Raw genomic sequence first — 20,125 nt, forward strand, 5'->3', positions numbered from 1 at the left:
AAAGGGCAAGCGTGAAAACAAGTCTCAAAAAGATAAGGGAAACCGCATTTGGTAGAAATGTGCTTGCCCATGCATTGAGTGCAGGTGAAACGGCTTTCTCGTAAGGCGAGGAGATGTCAAGGTGAGTTCTGAAAGTTATTAGTCCTTCAGACTCTACAAGTCACTGACATTAAGGCTCACACTGCAACTCAAACATTCAGTAGGAGAGGTAGGCACACCCCTCACTCATGCAAGTACAACTCACAACATGGCATCAGAGCCTAGATAATCCTGAAAATCCACTGGGACTGTCTGCTAAAAACTCCAATCCAGGTGCTTTTGTCAAGATTTTCATTTGCCAGATCTAGTTTATGGGCCAGGAATTTGCTATTAACAAACATCTAGGATATTCTTGATGGAGACCCTCTGTGGTAGATTGTGTTATTTCTTTCACAATCCTTCCTGCCTTCCCACCATTGCCATGCTCTGATGTGGGTGCAGGGCTCTCCCAGCCGCACTGACTGTGGGAGTGCCTACTTGAGTTGCTTTGACCAACAGAATGAGAGTGGATGTGACTGCACCAGTCTGAGCACAAGCTTTTAAGAGGCAGGTGGGTTCCAGCTCCATTTCTTGAGAGTCCATCCTCCACCATGAAAACCACAGGACCCAAGGAATGCTGTCTCCTTCAGTCTGAGTCCCAGAATGAGACGCTATGAGGAGCATGCCTGACCCAAAAAGAAGCCTGAAGATAAATCTAGCTAAGCCCTCCTAAGCCTCTGCCACCCACAGACTTGTGAACAACAAACAACTATTTGTTATTGTAAGCCACAGAATTACAGGGTTGTTTGTTACGTGGCATTATCGCATCAAAGCAAATTGATACACCATCCAAATTCTGTGCTGGGAGTCACAGCCACAGTGATTGCTGTCTGAGAGATTTTCCAGCTCAAATACTTCATAAACCCCGGACTCTGTTCCTACCTTTACTGACCAGAGCCCCCTTCCTCCCTGGCTCCCCTCACAGATCGCCCAACCAGCCTCCTTGCAGTGAGTGGCAAGTGCTGTCTGCAGTGCAGCTGCACACTCATATTTATTCACAGAAACCCAGCCCATTTGCCTTTGGTTTTGCCTCAGGCGACGGCTTGTCAGCCGGTGGAGCTTTGCCACACTTTTCAGGAAAGCAACCCTGGAAGTGGCAACAGGCCTGAGATTGAATATAACGAGCACACATTTGTTCCCACCCGCATGGGTCAGGGACACAGTGGCATTTTCCTCCTTCATGAATCAGAAATACAGGTGGTCCCCATGGATTGCAGGCCTTTTCTGTGAGCTCAGGCCCATTTCCATGACAACTGCAATTTTAACAGCGAGATTTCAAGCTCCGTTGTACCTGACAGACATTCAGGAAATATTCCCTGACGGAGTATCTGGCGTTAAAATAACACACCTCTGTCATGACCCCAGGAGTGGGCAAGGTCTTCAGGCTCCCTATAGAAGGATGATGCTAGCTAAATCTGTATATATGTGTAGACCCATTTCTGCATTTTTTCCGTCTCTGCCTTTTATCTTATATAAAGCAATCTGAACAGAAATCCTTTGCCTTCAAGAAAACCACATTCCTGAGTACACACTAAGTATCAGTTCTGCATTACATGGGTTTTCATTTTTAATTCTGAAGTCACCTTAAGAAATGGGTATCATTGCTACAAATAAGGAAACTCAGAGAAGGGAAGTGATTTTGCTCAAGATCACACAGCCAGGAGATGGTGGAGTCAGATATGAACCTAGTACCACCTGGTACCTACAGAGTGACAGCCCAGCGTCCCGTGGTAGTTATCCCGGTGTTCTCCTCACTCTACCTAGTTAAGATGTCTGAGCCTCAGTTCCTTCCTTTGAAAAACGGGAATAAGCAGGAATAGACCATACATCTCAAGCCCGTTCCCAATGCCACGCACCTCACTGGTCCTTCTGATAGGATTGTTGCGACTGTGGCCAAAAGGGAGTAAGGCAGATTAAAGGGCTCTGGAAGTTGGAAAGGGCTCTCCAGTAGTAAGACATTAAAGGCAGAGCCCTGTTCACCTGATAAACACTGACAATGCCTCCTGTAAGCCAGATGCTTCTACACCTATTATCTCATTCAATACTCATTTAACAAAGAGGCGGTGCTGTCTGCTGGTTAAGGACATGGTAGTAGAGGCCAGAACGCCTGAGTTCTAATCGGGTCCCACACTTACTACCCTTGTGCCTTAGGCACGTTTACCTCTCTGTGCTTCAGTGTTCCATCTATAATGCAGAGAGTGGTTTTGAAAGTTAAATGAATTAATGTGTGGACAGAGCTTAGTGCCTGATTTTTAAACTCTTCCCATTGTGGGGAGATAAATCTCATTCAAATGCCCAGTTCCATCTTCAGCTTCTCTCTAACCTCTCACACCCCAAACCCAACTCTTGCAGATCTTGTTGCATCTGCTCCAGAAGTGTCCTCATACCCCCCTGCTGATTTCCACCTCGCACAGCACCTGCTCCAGGTCAGCCTTCCCCACCTGTCTCCCTGCTGCCTGCCTTGTCCCCTCCACACGACAGCCAGTGACCTTTCTGGTCACAAATGCAACTATGTCGTGCCTCTCCTTAAACCCTTCACCAGCTTGTCCTCACACATAGGACAAAGTATGCCCTCCCAGGCTCTTTCTGGCCTGACCCCTGCCCTCTCCTGGCCTTGCGCTATACTCGTATACTCACACCATATTCTGGCTCTCTGAGCTGCACTTTCACACCCCGTGCCTTTGTCTGTGGCATCTGCTACCTGGATTTCTTGCCACACCTGCTCTGCCCATTGATTTCCAGCTCACCTTGTCAGGGGCAGTGTCCTGCTTCCAGGAACATGTGCTTACCTCCTGGAGTCCCTAAAGTGTAAGGCTTGCACCCTTATTAGCATTGTTTCACAACTGCACAGAACTTCATCTTTTGGCTCATTTTTATATGTCCATTTCCCGCATGAGACCATGAGATCCTTCACCCCAGAGACTACAGCTTGTTCCCACACAGCTTCTTAGCTGGGTGACCTGCGGCAATAACTTAATCTCTGTGTTTCAGCTGTTTTTTGTTTTTTCTATTAGTGGAGCTAATCAAAGTACCCAACTCACAGGATTACTTAAGATAAGTAAAAGCTCACGACACAGTGAATACCAGCCTATGAAGCCCAATGCTTTATGCTGAATGTTCTGTGTCTGTGCATTTGAGGAAGCAGGGAAAAGTTTCCATTGCTTTTATCAGTTTCTCAAAGGAGTCTATGGACCCAGAAAGTATTTAAACCAGTTTAAAAGGTGCCCAATAATTAAAGTTTTATTTTGGATCCATTTTGTTCTACATGCTCAGATATAAAGGACAGCAAAAAGAAAAAAAAGCAGAACAGAAAGGGAAAAAAGAGAAAAAAGGAGAGAAAAATCCAAACACTGTACTTGGAAATTGCAGTAAAGAACTGGGGCTATTTTGGAAAAGAGAAGGTCCTAAGTAACTGAGAAATATCGTCCAGAGCCTCTAGGAATATCAGTGTGGAAGAGGAAGAAACCTGTGAAAAATTCTGAGGGCAAAAGGCAGACTCTCCCTCTACGCACAAAAGACTTTCCAACAACAGAGCTGTCCAAGAGTAAAGCAGGCTGCTGTGTGAAGTGGTGATCTCCCTGCCCCTGGAGGTGGGCAAGGAGAGGGTACTTGCAATTCCTACACTAGAGGGGAGACTGGGGGTGGGGAAGAAGCAATGGACACTCTTTTCTGCCGCCTCAAATGCACAAACACTGAAAAATTTACATAATTTAAAAGGTTCCTTTCAACTGTGAGGTTGTATAAGTCACATATTTGCTTCGGATTTAATCCCTAAGGGGCTATGAATATGGGCTGATATAAAGTACATGGCAGCATAATTCGGGGACAGGTACAAAATCTCGAACAGCCACGTATTTGCTTTATGCAATTCTGCATCAGATCCATGGAGTTTTCCCATGGAACTGACCCCAAGTTCTAACACCAAGTAGTTATTCAGTCAAGACCCTGGGGAAACATGTACTTGAATGATTCAACATATATACATGGAAGATGTCTCTTGTAAAAGCTTGCTCTCAGTGTGAAATGCAGTGAAGCCCATTAATATGCCAGATCTGCCTTCTCCCCACTGCCAAAGTACCACTTGGGAAGTCTTTATTTTTTACCTCCAGAAACCCTTCATGCCACCCTCATCTCCTTCTGGATGGTTAACTACCTAAATGCTAAATCTATGGATAGGACATTTGTTAAGGTCAAATGCAAGAGTGTCTAAGACCTCACTCAGCAAACATGCACAGCTTGCAATCTAGTTTTTATTCATCCACTCACAGAATATGGAGTCCCTGCTATGAGTCAGCAATGCATAAGAGTGCTCCTGAGGAGATGCTGAGGAAAAGTAGATGTTGTCCCAATCCTGCAAGTGTGCACAGTCAAGTGGACAAACCAAAGTTACCCAAGTGGGAGTGCACCTGGGGCACAGGCCCAAGGAAGGAGTAGGAAGCGGAAACTTCGTATGTCCATAGCCATCACTTCCATCCTTTTACCTGTTTACTCTTGTTTTCTAGACCAGCCTCTCTGTGAAGTATCCTAGATCCCATTCCATTTCCTAAACCACCAATTCAGAGTTGTCTTTTCTCACTAAGAGCAAAGTTAGGATTTGGTCTTTGCATCTCTCTACGGCAATGAATCTCAACCTTTCTGTGTTCAGGACATAGTTACAAATGGTATAAAAATTTGCAGCAGACTTGAAGGGATTAAAGAAATAAAACACCACCAAATGAGTCAGCGGCAATCACTACCATGTCATCCCAACTACAGTGTGACTGTGTCCATCTCAGAGGGCCTTTAGTGTCTCCTTAATTGAACTTGCTGACTCTTCAGCACCATGGCGCTGTGCCGTCCACTGCCCTGACCCTGTTCTCTTATATGCTCAAGGGGCAAAGGCTTCTGATGTCCCCTTTCCATTACAAGAGCTTCCTTTTCCTCACAAAAAAATTAGACTCTATTCCATACTGTTCCGTTCGTGAGTGCTCAGGGATCCACCTGATAGATGTTACTAGAACAATTTGTAGACTTGGTTGTAGTAAACATAAACTTTAAATGCTGATCAAAATTTAGCAGCGCATCTACACAGGATTTTTTCAGTACACCACTGTGCTCGCAGCACATGGGCTGAGAACCACTGGTTGCTGGAATATCTTGCATTTTCCTGTCTTCCACCAGTGCCTCTTGTACATGGGTCCTTAATCTCTATCTCTGGGCCTTGCCTCTCACCCCCGTGCCGTTCTATGTTTCTAATTGCCCAGTGAGACGCCTCAATTTGGTGATCATTCCTAACTCTAATTCAGCCTAGGAAACGATGCAGGCCTTTTCTTTCAAACTCACCCCTTAAACTTCCTGACCACCTCGTTATCAGCTCCAACAGGTGTTTATTAGCATCTCTAATGTGCCACGCTGTTCACATTTAATCCTCGTATCTGCTCCGGAAAGACTGACACTGTGCTCCTCACCATCAATTTAGGCCTTGATTATGCAACTTGCTTTGGCCAATGGTTATGAGCAGATATGAAATGTGCCGTAGTTGAGCAGGAGCTCGTAAAGGCATTTGTGCTTCAAGCCTCTGCTCCTTCAGCCTGTGTCTCAAGGTGAGGAGATACAAGGAGCAGACCCATTGTTCACAACAGCCAGGGGCAAAGCTACAGCCAATCCAGGCCCTCATGCAACATGAGCAAGAAATAAATGTATGTTGCTGAAAACCATTGAGACTTTGGATTGTTTGCCATGGAACAAAGCTAACTAATACACCATCTTGCAGTAAGAATAATATCCGCTAACCCATAGAGCATATACTATGTGCAGGTACTATTCTAAATATCTCACATACATATATTAAGTCATTTAATTCTCAAGGGAAAAAAACCCTATGGAGTATTACTATTATTACCATTTTACAAGTTAGAAAATTGCTGCATAGAGAAAATAAGTGATTTGCCAAAATTACACAGCAAGTAAGTGGAGCAGCTAGGATTCAAATCCAAATAGTCTGGCTTCAGAATCCACATTAATATATAATGTGGCCTTTATTATACCATCCTCCCAGTTCAAGAACTTCCAGAGGCTTCCTATTACCCACAGAATAAAGTCAGAATATCCTATAACTAGGAGCTGAATTATCTAATCTAACTCTGTAAAGAAAAGGAATCTGAGGCCCAGAGAACTGACTTGTCCAAGATCAAATACCCCATTTGCATTTAAGCCAGACTTAGAATCCATGGGCTATTTCCATCACTTCGGGTGAATGCTGCCTGACTCCCAAAGCCTTGTAGAATTCCCCAATCCCCCAGCCATTCAAATTTATTTCAAGATCCTCACCCTCGGATTTAGCTACGTAAAACTCCTCACTCTCTTCTGACAACATTCATTCCCCAGCCCAGGTCTTGACCCTGCTGTTCCACCTGCCTTGCATTTTCTTCCTCTGTCTCCACCAATCAAATCCCTCAACACCTAGCTCATGTCATCCCCTAAGCCCCAAGAGGGCACCTCTTATTGCCTCTGCCAATGCTGAGCCCTCCCTTCCCTGAACTTCTCTAACACCTGTGCTCTATTCCACACTTACCCTTTGGTCATTTTTAAGTCGTTCCATGTATGTGCAATTTTTCACTTAGATGGAAAGGTCAGGATCATGAAATACGTATTTTTTAACTGCTCATGACACCTTGCACAGTTCAAGGAACAAAACGGTTAAGATATGCAGTTAACAGTCGTTGATTACCTGCCATTCTGAATTTTCATCTCCTCAAAGAGAGCCTGAGTTCAGGGAAGGGAACTATCGTCTATCTGTTAGCCACTTACTATGTGCCTGGTACATTCACATATGTCATATCATGTGTTTCCAGGTATTCAGTCTTGGCCAAGTTCATTACAAGACACAGGCAATCAGGGCTAAGTTGGCATCATTATGTTATGGAAGATGTCACAACTCAGTATCACTTGCATGCTCACAAACACTTTTTAAGAATTTAATTTAAAATAATTCTTCCCCAAAGAAAATGGCCCACTTCTTCCTGTCTGATCATGAACTTGACCTAACTGAGAGTGTCTGCTTCTCTGCCCTGGATGACAGAAGCTCTGAGTCAGGACCATATGTCCAGAAGCACACCCGCAGTGGTCCAAATCACTGGCAGGTTTGGTCTCTGCTCTTCCTTGAGCCTCAGTCTTGCTATTCTACTTCCCTCTGATTTCACTATATGCAGGATAAATCACTCTCGGCATCTCAAATCCTTTGCATAAAAAGGCAACGAGATAAACTAAATACTTATAGGTAGACTGAATGCCATCCTCAGGAAGAAGCAAGTTTTTTGCATATTTGTCCATTAGAATAACTAATTCAGTCCAATGTAATTTTTATTTAATGATCTCTTTCTTCTCTGCTCATCTTTCCTGTTTTACTGTTTGATCTAACACACACACACACACACACACACACACACAGACACACACACACACACACACACACACACACACACAAACAGAGATTTCAATCAGACAGTGACTATCTTACCAGGCAGACCAGCCCATCTACCCTCCCTGCTTGAACAGGACCTCTTCATTCCTCCACAAGCCATTGAAGAAGCTTCCAAGTCTCTATAATCCTCAGTTTACTCTTTGGGAAACAGGCTGCCTTCCTCACAGGACTGTTCTGAAAACCCAACGAAAGATCACGGAAATCCTTTTGAATGCTGTAATGGTCTGCAAACTCATGATGTCGTATCTGTAATAACAATACTTCACAACCTTCGTGGTGGACACTCCTGGCCCCCCCTTCAGTGGCTCTGTTGGGACAGCTGCGTCTGCAGGGCCACGAGCCCTGTGCCTTTGTTTGCTCAGAGCCACGCCCAGGATGCCCTACTCACTTAACCACCGCAGTGGGCACCGAAAAACCATTTTAACTAAATTAATCCCGCTATGCCATTAATTTTTGAAAAAAAAAAGCCACACATGAAAGAGAGCTTTATTAATGCTTTAAACAATCGTTGGGGGCTGAAGTCAAGTGTTTTGGCTTTTTCCCTCTTCCCTATCAGGCTACTCTAGCATCTCAGAAAAAGGCTGAGGCAGAGAAAAGAGGAAAAGACACCACAGTCCACATGAGTAGAGCATTTTTGTGATTCAGCCGTGCCCCTGCCTTTGTCCACCCTGTGCCCTGTCTGGAGTGTCCCTTTTCGTCCTCTGCTCACATACTCTCTCTCCTATCTCTGATTTCACTGCCGAATCTGAGACCTTACCCCCTTTGTTCAGATGAGCAAGCTGAGGCCCACAGGAGCACAGTGACCCAACATCAAGCAGGTGGGGACCTGGAGATGCAGCTGACAGCTGTATCTTGGTCCTTTTTTAAGCCCCACCGGGTCCCTCCACAGGCCACACATACCGTGGCTGCCAAAAACATCTTAACCGTCTCCAGGATTCGCTCTAACTGCACAGAGAAGCCACACTTGGTCACAGAGGTCGGGCTCCTGCAATGCTGACTTTCCTTCAGTTTCTCCAACGGGCCACACTCTTTTGCCACAGAACCCCTCCCTCCTCCCCCACCAGGACTAGGCTGGGTGTCCCTGCTGTGGTCTCCTCAGCCTCCTGTACTTCCCCTTTTAACACCCCCCCACCAACATTTTGTTGCTATTTCAGGCTGAAATGCCAGTCTTTGCTAAACTCTGTGAAGGCAAAGGGCATGCCCATCTCATGCCCACTTTCCTTAGCACCCAGACAGTGGCAGGCACAGACCAGGTGCTTATTATTAACTTACCAAATCAGTTCTATTGATTGAACAGGTTAAGGGTGCAGCATGTGGAAAGCCACAACGCCTATCCATTCATTTAATGGCAGTCTGGTTCCTGTCAGACCACGTACATTATCAGCAAAAGGTCCTCAGGAAGCTGTGGGTCCTACAAAGGAGCTCCATCCAAGTCCATCCTCTCTGGCGTCTCCTTTAAACCACACATTTTTCTAGCTGGAGTGGACTATGTGGGCCAAACTAAACACAAATGTTTCATCAAGGACAGCTTTCCCAGGAAATACGGGGCATTTTCAGCATCTCTCCTCCCCATGCTATTGAAGCTGTGGGATCCACTCCATGTGATTCTCTTTTACACACGGGTTGACTACCTGCTTCGCACAAAGGACTAAAGCAGCGGGATCCGCCAGCAGTTCTGAAGCCCTTACTGTGTGCCTACCAAACACTAAGCACTTTGCCAGTGTCCTCTCAGATGCTCAAGGGTCCTGTGAAATGGCCAGTGCTAAGCCCACTTTGGATATCAGAGCACGGAGGCTCAGAAAGGAGGCACCGCAGGGATGCACACCCAGATCCGTCTGCTGCAAAAGCCTGGGCAGTTTATCTCCACTCCAGAGGGCCACAGCCCGCAGGCAGGGTGACCGCTGTGGCTCTGCAGGCAGAACTACACAACTCCGGAGGCACTGTTCCCACACACCTGCCTCAAAGACCATCTGGCTAAACTTGCTTCTTGGAAACCGGGATCCTGAATGGGGCACAGACCTGCCATGGGCAATAGCCACAAAGGTACCCCGGGTTCCTGACTCATCAGTCACTGCATCTCCTCTACCTCCATCTCCTGCCTCAGTTCCCCTGGGGTCAGGGTTGGAGAGTCAGAAAGCCCGGACTGGCTCATGCAAATATCCAGTTCGTTCCTCCCACACTGCCTAGCCCAGGGCAACCGCATCCCTTCCATTGATTCTTAGCCACTACAGTGTTAAGGGGTTGGTCACTTATACCGCTGTGTCTCAGAGGGCAAGGATTAGGGGTGGGCAAGAGGTGGTCCCCACCCTCGGGGGCACATCTCTGGATGGTAACTCAGCAAAGGCCTGCTGACAAGACCTGAAGCTGGGCGGAAGAGGAGTTTTCTAAGAGAGACTCAATCCAGAGTTGGGCAGAATGCAGGGCTGTTCTGGGGAGGCAAGCGGTCCCAGTTCTTTCCCAACCTTCCTCTCAAATGCGCCCCCAACCAGAGCTCCAGCCTCTGAGAACTTTATGTGGACAATACCTCCTTCGAAAGATTTATTGAGAAGATTCAAGAAAACAAGATCCACAGTACACTGGGCAGGCAAGTGGGAAATGTCAGCTTCTTCCCCCCTACCCAAGGCTGCCCTCTCCAAGGTGTTCTGGGACCATCCCTGAACCTGGATTCTGGATAAAGGCGGATGCTAGGTCTCCTGGCTGCTCAGATATCAGCCACCCAAGGCCCATGGGTTTCACCAGCACCTGTGGTCCACATCCCTCAGGAATGGTTTGGTTCAACTCTGGTGCCAGGCAGGGAATGGGGTGGAGGCCAGGTCTCTGGACCCGCTGTGTCCTCAGCTCCCCACCCTGAGACAAAGCATAAAGACCAGGGATCCTTTGTTTCCGGCCACACCCAGGGACACCGAGGACTGCTCAGCCACCGCCACCATTCCCACCCCCCGGTGTTAACCCTTCCCGGGACACAGCCGCCAGGGCCGCCCCATCAGGTTATTTTTAGCTGCAGTGAGGAATGGGAGGGGCTCCTCCATCATGGCGCTGTCTCTAGGTCCAGACTTCCACTTCATCGGTTTGGGCGGGGAGTGAGGGGGCGGGGGGGGGGGAGGGGCGGTGGTCGATCATTTTCCTTACTCTGGCGGGGAAGAAACGCTGCCGCGAGGTGCAACAGCTAGACAGTGCAAAGGCCGCCCGCTGGAGGCTCAGCTCCAGGACCGGAGGGAGGGGGTTTGGACACCGCGCCCCTCCCTCTTTTGTTCAGCTCCGCATCCTCTGGGTCCACGCCATCCGCTGCAAGCCCGCGGGGAGAGGGACCCGAGGCTCCCGCCCCGCCCCGCCACGCCGGGCTGCCCTCCCCCCCATTGTCCCCAGAGGCTGGGGGGAGGAGGCTGCAAGGCCGAGACCGGCCCCGCCCCACCCGCCGCGACGCAGGAAGCCCCTCGGGGGCCGCCCCTTAGGTTCCCCAGCGGATCCCGAACCCGGCGGCGACCACCACCACCTCGCCAAGAGCGGCGGGGCCAGGTCGGGGGCCCAGCTTACCGTGATATGCGGAATGCTCTTCTTGCCCTGGTAAGACATGGCCCCCCTCTGGCGCCCTCCGCCCGGCCGGTGGACCTGTGGGGCTGGCTTTCGCTCTGTCCGGCTCTCTCTCGGTCCCGCTCCCCGCGGGCGCGGTGACAAAGACCCGAGCTCAGTGAAGACAGGGACGGAGGCTCGGCGCCCGCGGCTGCCCACGCGCCCGGCTGCCCCGGCTGCTCGGCCCGCTCGCCGCCGCTGCCGCTCCGGCTGCCAGCACCGCCCCGCTCCGCGAGGAGGGCGGGAGGAGGAGGGAGAGGCGAGGGCGGGAGGAGGGGGCTGCAGGCAGACAGCTCCTCCCGGCGGCGCGGAGGCGAGCCCGATTCGCCCCTCTCAGCTCGAACCAGGAAGCGCTTCCCCGCATATCCCCCCCACTCCGCCCCCCGCCCCCTCCCCAACCGCCCAGCCCCGCCGACCCCCGCCCTGCGCACACGCCCTCTGCTGGGCCCCGGCCTCGCTCTCGGATTGGGTAGGTCTGGTTTTCAGGGCTCCTTTAAAAGCCAGAGATAAACTTCGGGTGCGCAGGCAGAGGCCGTGGGCAGCGCCACAGGTGTGCAGCACTGCGTCTGCAGGCCTCCCCGAACATCTGCGTGGGGGAGGGAGTGTGTCCAGAACCCGCCCGGCTGCTGGTGCGCTCGAGGCCCTCCAGGATCCAGCCCAGGCCTCTCGTTCCACAGCCTGCGTTAGTCCCTCTGCTGCGCCACTCCCTGAATAAACCAAGCACATCTCCAAGCCTAAGTCCAAGCCTTTATTCAAACTGTGTCCTCTCTCTGAATATCTTACCTCAGACAGAAGCCTATCTATTCTCCCAGATTCACCTCCTAGGGCTTCTCCATAAAGCCTTTCTCTACCACTCCTCCCACCCCCATCATTGAACCAGCCTCCCTCCCTCCCTGCAGCAGGGACCCCAGAGACAAAGCCCTAATTAGTGGCTGACCTGCTCTACCGCCTGCAGCCCCTCTCTCATCACAGGGCCCCCTGCCATTGGGGCCACCGGCTTATTCCCAGAGCCTTGTCTACCAGGCAGTGACTGATGATTGCAGAGCCAGACCATTGGCACTAAGGAGCCCAGAGCCCCCAGACAGGCTAGCGGTCAGGAGGGGGAAAAGGATGTCCTGGTTCCCAGTGGAGAGTGGACACCAGCCCCAGCACCCATAATCCAGGTGTTGCTTTGGGGAGAGGTGGGCAGGAGTCCTGGGCTAGCTTGATTAACTTCTTGACAGAAGAGGGAAGGGGGGGAGCCCTAGCAAGCCCCCATAGGAATAGACAGGTGCCTCCCAAATCCAGGCAGATTAAAATGCCAACCTTCTACTTTCTGCCTATAAAACCCAAACCCACAGGCTCGGTAAAAAGACCCCACCTTCTTTACTTCCAGTTGCCACCCAGAGGGAGGGGTGCCAGGCCTGGTAAAGCTCCCACCACTCAGGTTAGGGCCTGAAGCCTTTACCTCCACTGCCACCTGGAGGCCAGTCCTCCAGTCCAGGACGGAAGGCCAGAGATGCCTGGGCCTTAAAATGGAGATAGGGTTGTATGTTCATAAAATAGAAACGGCTTAGTATTCCAGGAACATTAGGCCATAAGTTCCCCATTTCACTGGTGCGAAATTGAGGCTTACAGAGATAGAATGAAATCTTAGATACAAAGCATGTTAGCTGCAGCAGAGCAGTATCTGGAAGCCAGTTTCCGGCACAACTTGTCTAGAGCTCATTCTCGGCTCTGAGTTGGGTCCTAAATTCTTGTTGCTGACCGGAAATTGCAGGTCTCCCTCTCTGACTCTACATCCCCTTCCTCAGCGTTGCTAAGGGCTAGGTTCCACGAACCAGGGCCCCTCCCAGGCTTCAGTCTGGGCAGGGAAGCTCCAGGATTGGAGAGGAGACCTCCTGCGTATCGGGGGAGGGGCACGCGTCTGCTATTGGCCAAACAGACCACCGCTCCCAAGTGGACTTCCCGGGTACAAAAGCGCCGCAGTTGCCCAGCCTTGGGCCTCTGCAGACGCTGCGCCTGCGCCGCAGAAACCCCTCCTCCCTCCCCGGGAAAGAGCTTTACGGACGGGGGGCGGGGGGGGGGGGGAAGGGCCCCGGCACCCTCTGCAAAGCTCAGGAGGAGCGAGGCCCGCCGGCCCCCGAACCCGAACCCCGTGGCTGCTCGGTCCGCAGAAAGTAAAACTCTCCCCCCTAGGGAGACCGCGAGCACCTAGGCTCCACAGTCCCGAACCTCGCGTGCTCCTGGAGCCCTTGGCGCGCCGGAGGCGCTGCCTTTTGTCCAGTACCCGAGAAGCCATGGAGAAAGAGAAGGCTAGAGGGGGGAGAGGAAAGAGGAGTGGGAGAAGTGAAGGTATCAGCGTCCCCAAGGGCCGAGGCGCGGCTGCGGAGCCGTCCCAGACAGAGCCCAGGGGCGATGCTGGCTTTGGTGACACTGACTGCAGCTCCATCAGGGACGCTCTTCCACAGCTCCCGGCCGTGCACAAAGCTCTCTCGCCTCCCTGATACTCCACCACGCCTTGAGGGAGGCTGGGAGATGCCACCCCCATTTCACAGATGAAGAAGCTGAGGCTCAAGAGGACGCAGAGCCTTGACTGGAAACTAGTATTCTCCGGTATTGGCCCCGGCTTCTTGGTCCGCGGCCCCGAAGCCTCCCGCTCGGGCTGTGAAGCCTGGATCCCAAGCGAGGTCGGACACTAGGGAAGGAGGTGGGCAGGGCAAGATATAGAAGGGATAGGGACAAGGAGACGGGACCCTCTCGATATCTCCATTCCTTGCCCCCCCCCACACCCCCTCGCTGTAGACCTTCCTCTCGCGAGGCTCCGGATTCAGGACCACGGAGAGTTCCCGAGCTACCGAGACAGAATACCCGGGGCGTGGGGGTGGGGGCAGGAGGAGACCCACTATTGGGTCGTAGCAGCCACAGGCCGGCCCAGCATCCCCGCCCCTCCTCCAGGAAGCCCTCCCAGATTTCTGTCCAGATCAAGCTCTGCCTCCTCCCGGCTCACTGTATGCCTCTCAGAGCATTTAAGGGGAGAAGGGTTAATAAAAATGATGATAATGATCAAACTCATAATAAACAACGAACATTTATTGTATGCTCACTACCTAGCGGCATTAACTGATTTAATTTTCACAATGAATTTGTCACCCACCCTGGCCTAGGGTGGGGCCGGAGTGCTAAACAGGGAACCCAGCACCTATCAGGGGTCTGGGACCTGAGCAGTGCTCAGACATGGAGTTCTGGGGTAAGGCTACAGCTCGTCGGCCCTCGAGTGCTCCAACTTCCGTTTTCCAAGCACCTCACACATATATCCCAAAGCTGGGTCGTCTACCCATCTTCCCCCAATGCTCCGGCGACCCCAGCTAAAGGGAGATGAGCCATAGGGCCCACGGCCTGGAGTTCCCTCTCCCTGATGTTTCCCCACTTTCGTGGGGGGGAACCTCCAAGTCTAGGAAGCTACTGACCCCGGTTCAAACCCCCTCTCTGCCTCCAACTTGCTCTGTGAAGTGAGAACACAGGCGTTGTGCTGTGGGACTCAGGACATCCTCTGAAGATGTTGGTGATTGCGGCTAGCGGCTTCCAGTTCTATCTGCCCCACGATCTAAATCTTTAACCAAATCCTTCCCCAGAAAATACAGAGGGAGCACTCAGGAAAGGCCCTACTATAGAGCACATAGTAGGTGCTCTATAATTCCTCATGAGTGAGTGAATAAATGAAGGGATGAACGCGGGGCAGAGCTCCCTGTCTTTTCATAAAGCAGAAAATGAGGATCCTTGGATGAAATTAACCCCAGAGGTCCCTCTGCGCTTTAAGGGACCATGTGGCGGCTTTAGCCAACTTACTTCCCCTCTCAGAACCTCGCTCTCCCTTTCTGCAGTGGAGGAGCGGGGGGGCTGGATCTCGAAAGACCCTTTGGAGTCTCACGGACTATGCTGGCCAACGCTGACCGAGTCGCACAACCTCTCCGAACCTCCTGAATGATGGGGTGGGGGAGGGGCGTTCCGTAGCTCTCCCAAGCCTGGCCGCAGTGGCCCCAGCACTCCCGCCCGGGCACTGCCCCACGCCCAGCGACCCGAGGGTCCCGTCCCCTCCGTCCGGCCCACGCGCGCCCCGAGGGTACCTGGCCATTGTCCCGGCCGAGTGGCAGGTCGCGGGGCGCGGGGCAGCGGATGCGCAGCGCAGGCGGTCGCTCGTCGCGCTCGCCCGGCGAACTGACTGCCGAGCCCGAGGGATCGCTCACGTCGCTGGCCGTGTCCTCGCTGCCTCCGGGCCCCGGCAGGCCGACCGCGTCGAGCCGGCCCGCACTGCGCGGTGTGCGCGCGGAGCCGCGGCGGCCCACGCTGTACGCGTCGAAGTCGATGGTCTTATTCTCGTAGGCGCCCTCCACCGCGGCGAACATGCCGCCGTACTTCTGGCGCGGGGTCTGCGCCGCGCTGCCCGGCCGCGCCAGGTACACGGGCAGGTCATCCTCCGTGTTCCACGCGCGCCGCCGGTCCGCCATACCGGTCCAAGGCCGGCCGCCCGCCCGCGCCCCCGCCCGCCCGCTGCCCTAGCCACCGCTGTGCGCCGAGCTCAGCGCTCCGTGAGGGCCGAGTCTGCCCAGGAGAGACTGCGGCCCGAGGAGGGGCGGGGCGGGGCGCGAGGCGGGGCGGGGCGGGGGCGGGGCCTCCGGGCGGCTGGCGGAGAGCGCAGCGGCAGGCTACAAAGGACCGGGAGGCGGGGACTGCAGCGAGGGCGGGGAGGGACCGTGACGAGCCCTCGCCGCAGCGCCGAGGGCGGGCAGCAGAACTGCAGTGCCCTCGCCGCGCCCCCCGCTCCCCGCCCACAGGCTGAGCGCGGGGCGCGAAGAGAGCGAGGGGTGCTAACCGCGAGCACGCACACACACACGCTCCCGAGGCACACGCAGGTTGGTACTAGTACACCAGACAATTATGCCACACAAACACGTGAGAAATGCACAAACATGCTGGCACACACAAGAGTCGATCACACTACACGCTCCCTAGACATACGTAGGCTCGTTCACCCACATCAGAGACAATTTTGCACACACATACATGCTTGTACATATTCCTAGTCAATGACACACACACACACACACACACACACACACACCCCAGAAATTCTCAGTCACCCAACCCAGTGCATAGACAGCATCACACTGAGATTGATTGCACAACCAGAGAGAGACTCTCACACACTGGACACTGCATTCATTCACTCAGCACTATTATATTGAGTGCCCTGCTGGTGCCTAGCACGTTGTTGGCACTGGGAACAGTACTGTGAACAAAATAGACCGAGTTCTGCCCTCTGGGAGCTGACATTCTAAGGAGGAAAGAGACAAACACACACATAGTGTACCGGCCAGTGCTGGACGCCAGGAAGGATGAAACAGCAAGGCAAGAGGGATGTGCTGGGTCCACATTCACACTGACAGACAACAGAAAACACTCTTGCATGTGAACCAATGACTCACACATGTACACGAGGCTCATGCCAGCAACATCCACACAACAAAGAGATTTTCACGCCAAAGGCAAACTCACAAGATGACTCCACACGCATAAACCCCGACAGGACGCCTACACACAAATCCACACCAGAAATACGGGTAGTTGGGAGCTTAAATAGAAACGCCCCAGAAAAAGACACACAAAGAGATAGATCATCTCACACACATGCACACACTCCTGTCAGTCACCCAGACAAATATTCCCCATTCCAGGGTCACTTCCCATGACCACTGATGCAGCGTACCCTTGCTGAGCTAGGAGCTTGCAGCCTGGGAGTCCCAGGATTCCTCTGACTAGGGGCAGGGTGAAGGGCGAGGGGCCTCGGGGTCACTCTGCTGGGGCTCCCATCTACCCCTCTTCAAAGCCAGGTGCCATGTGCCTTCCCTAGATACCCTCGCTCATTTCTCCCTGATCATTATCAGGCAGAGAGTCCTAAGAGTCTCCAGGGACATGGTGGTCCCAGCTGCTCTTTCTGGATGGGTGGAATCACCAGCTGCCGACCCGCTCCTCGAGCAAGTTCAGACATGCGGCAACAGGCTGGGTGGGGACCCAGCTGGGAACTTCAGTGCCTTGTGCTGCACCCCACCTCTCGCCCCGCCAGCTTCCAGTGCTGGGAACTGTCCCTTCAGTACTCGGCCTCACTGGTTCCAGGAGTCCCAGACTCTGCAAGACTCTGGGGTGCAGTGCAAGTGTGTTTTTAATGAAACCTTCTATCTGTCCTGTGAAATACTGTTCCCAGCACATTCCAGGCAAGGAAATTTCCTGTTGAAGACCACATAGAAACTTCTTCTAAAGCTCCAAAACTATTTGTGGTGACCAAACTCATAGAAACATCAGAGAAACCAAGAATCTGAGTTAGATGAAACTTTTGAGGTCAATCCTCATACTTGGATGTCTGAATCTGCTCTCACATCTTGAGGAGACTGTCTCTCCAGCTTTGCTTAAATACCGCTGGTGACGGAGATCTCACTACTTTCCAAGAAAACCATTTTCATTGGGAGAAAGGGCTAGGCAGTTGTCAAGATTAGGAGGGAGTAACACAGAGGGAGGAGAGAAGGAGTTGTCTTTGTGCAGAAGCAAGAAAGTATAAGAATAATTCCCACTTACAGAGTTTACTACAGGCCAAGGACCATTGTAGACTTTTTACATACAGTTACTCTTTTAAGGCTCACAGCAACCTTTGAGATATGTACCGTTTTAGCCACCTTTTACAAATGAGAAAACTGAGTCTCAGGGAGATACGTAACTTGTCTAGGGTCACAGCTGGTAAATGATGCCACTTTGGATTGAAACACAGTAGTCTGGTCCCAGAGTCTGCATCTTAACCAGTATCATTTTCCCTCCCCCAAGAAGCCTGGCTGAAGAGCTCCCACTGGGAAAGGGGGGAAGAAGGCATGAACCTGGCATAGTTAGAAGAGACTAGATTTTTGAGTTTGAATCCTGTCCTCCATGCAACCTTGGGCAACTAATCATTCCACATTCATCCAACACACATCTTGGGCACCCACTGTGTCACTGACTTTATTTCCCTCCTGACTTTATTTTCCTCCTCATCTGACTTTATTTTCCTCCTCATCTCTCCTGTCTTCTAGAGGAGGGGGATCTGACTTTTACTGAGCTCCTACCATATGTCAGGGTCTATGAACACACTGTTTATTTCCACACATTACATCCTGCTTTCAGCAGCCCCCTTGGCAGATGTTGCCCCCTCTGTTTCCAGGCTGGAATGTTGAGGATGACAAAGCTTAAACCTACTGCTCAAGTTAACCTCCAGGAAGTGACCATGCTGGGATTCCACCTCAGGTTTGTCTGAGTTCTTTCTACAACGTCTCCTCATCTCAAGACCAGTCACCCCAGTGTAACAGAAGGAGGGAGGCAGGAAACAAAGCCAGGGTATAAGTTAGGAAATGCACCCACCAGCCTGCAGGGAGACCAAGGGGAGCAGCGTCTGGCAGAGGCCAATAGAGGAAAGCCCAGGAAACCTGAGCAAACTGCACTTGGTCCAGAGGATGGCTGTCACCTTCCCCATCCTGTCCTCTGATGGCTCTCAGTCCTCCAGGGAAGGAATGCTCATAAGTGGATTAAACCATGACATCTGGTGAAGGACAAGCCTCCAGCTCATCCTGTCAGACCAGGAAGGCTTCAGGGTGAGGGCAGCGAACAGAGTGGGCAGGGAGAGGACAGGAGACACCACTCAGCTCTGATGCATATTCTCCACCAGGACTTTTTTGGCAAACACACACATACAAAAGATTTTTTTGGAAAACCTCATAAGTTATAAAAATGAGAAAAAGGGAATTGTAGTTTTTTGTTAGGTGCATAACACTCAGCAAATCTGTGAGGCAAGTAATCGATTTTGCACTCATTGTGGAAATAAGGAAAAAGGTTCAGAGAAGTAAAGCAACCTCCCTAAAGTTATATGGCCAGAAAGTGGCAGAGATCCAGTTCAAATGCAGGCCTGTTTGATTCTAAAATGTTTGTTTTCCTCTGCTGCCTCCAAATCAGTTCATAGGGGATTGTGGTAGGCAGAATAATGATGTCTTCTTCCCAAAGATGTTTACCTCCTAATCCCAGAACCTGTATATATGTTACCTTACATTGCAAAAGGTAACTTGCAGATGTGATAAAGCTCAGGATCCTGAGATGGGGCGATTATCCTGGTTTATCCAGGTTGGCCTAATGTAATCACAAGAGTCCTTAATAAGTGAAAGAGGGAAGGAGACAGGAGGGTCAGAGTCAGAGAAGGAGATGTGACAACAGAAGCAGGTGCCAGAGCCAGAGCAAGATTTGAAGATGGAATGCTGTTGGCTTTGAAGACGGAGGAAGGGAGCACGAGCCCAAGAATGCAGGAAGCTTACAGAATTTGGAAAAGGCAAGGAAACCAATTCTTCCCTAGAGTCTCCAGTAAGAACACAGCCCTGCCAATACCTTGATTTATAGCCCAGTGAGACCCATTTCGGACCTCTCTTCTCTATAACTGTAAGATAATAAATATGTGTTGTTTTAAGCCCCTAGGTTCATGGAAATTTGTTACAGCAAAAATGGTAAACCAATACAGGCATATAATGGATCATACAGGACATCACCTGATTACTTGTGAGAAGTGGACTTGACTTCTGGGAAGATAGTTTATTCCCCACCAAAAATCAAGAGTCTTGGATTCGTTGCCTTTTTGTATTGTGTTAGGGTCTACAACACTATGTAAGGAACCATCAATAAGTTAAACATTCAAAAAAGAAAAAAAAAACTTTAACTGTGAAAAAGGATACATTTTAATGTACAAAATTACACAAATTATACATTTAACTAACATAGAAAAATACATCTTGGTAACAAGAGAAAATGCCAGCCTATTTTACACAAGATTGAGCAATCATTACAAATCTTGAAAACACAGAAAGGAGTATTGAGTCCGATTCACAACTGGTCAGGAATCTGATGGGCATCTCCGATGACTGATTGCTCTGTTCATTTCACTGCAGGCAGGAGTTTGGGGACAGCCACTGCTTCAGG

The 20,125-nt window shown here is 51.2% G+C and overlaps 1 protein-coding gene across 2 annotated transcripts in view; it reads right to left on the reverse strand.

The window, feature by feature from the left end:
* The window catches only part of CRMP1 (collapsin response mediator protein 1), a 66,337-nt gene extending 50,713 nt beyond the window's left edge, over positions 1-15,624 (reverse strand). The window contains exon 1 of one of the 2 annotated variants that reach the window (XM_007190968.2): positions 15,217-15,624. In XM_007190968.2, coding sequence (XP_007191030.2) covers positions 15,217-15,597 — 381 coding nt within the window. In that variant the 5' untranslated portion in view covers positions 15,598-15,624. Of the gene's footprint in view, positions 1-11,074; positions 11,455-15,216 lie in introns of those variants that run through there. The other variant, XM_057546416.1, reaches the window with a different exon arrangement.
* Between the last annotated feature and the right edge of the window lie 4,501 nt (positions 15,625-20,125).

This window comes from Balaenoptera acutorostrata, chromosome 5 (genome assembly GCF_949987535.1).
Source record: "Balaenoptera acutorostrata chromosome 5, mBalAcu1.1, whole genome shotgun sequence".
Classification (NCBI taxonomy): domain Eukaryota; kingdom Metazoa; phylum Chordata; class Mammalia; order Artiodactyla; family Balaenopteridae; genus Balaenoptera; species Balaenoptera acutorostrata.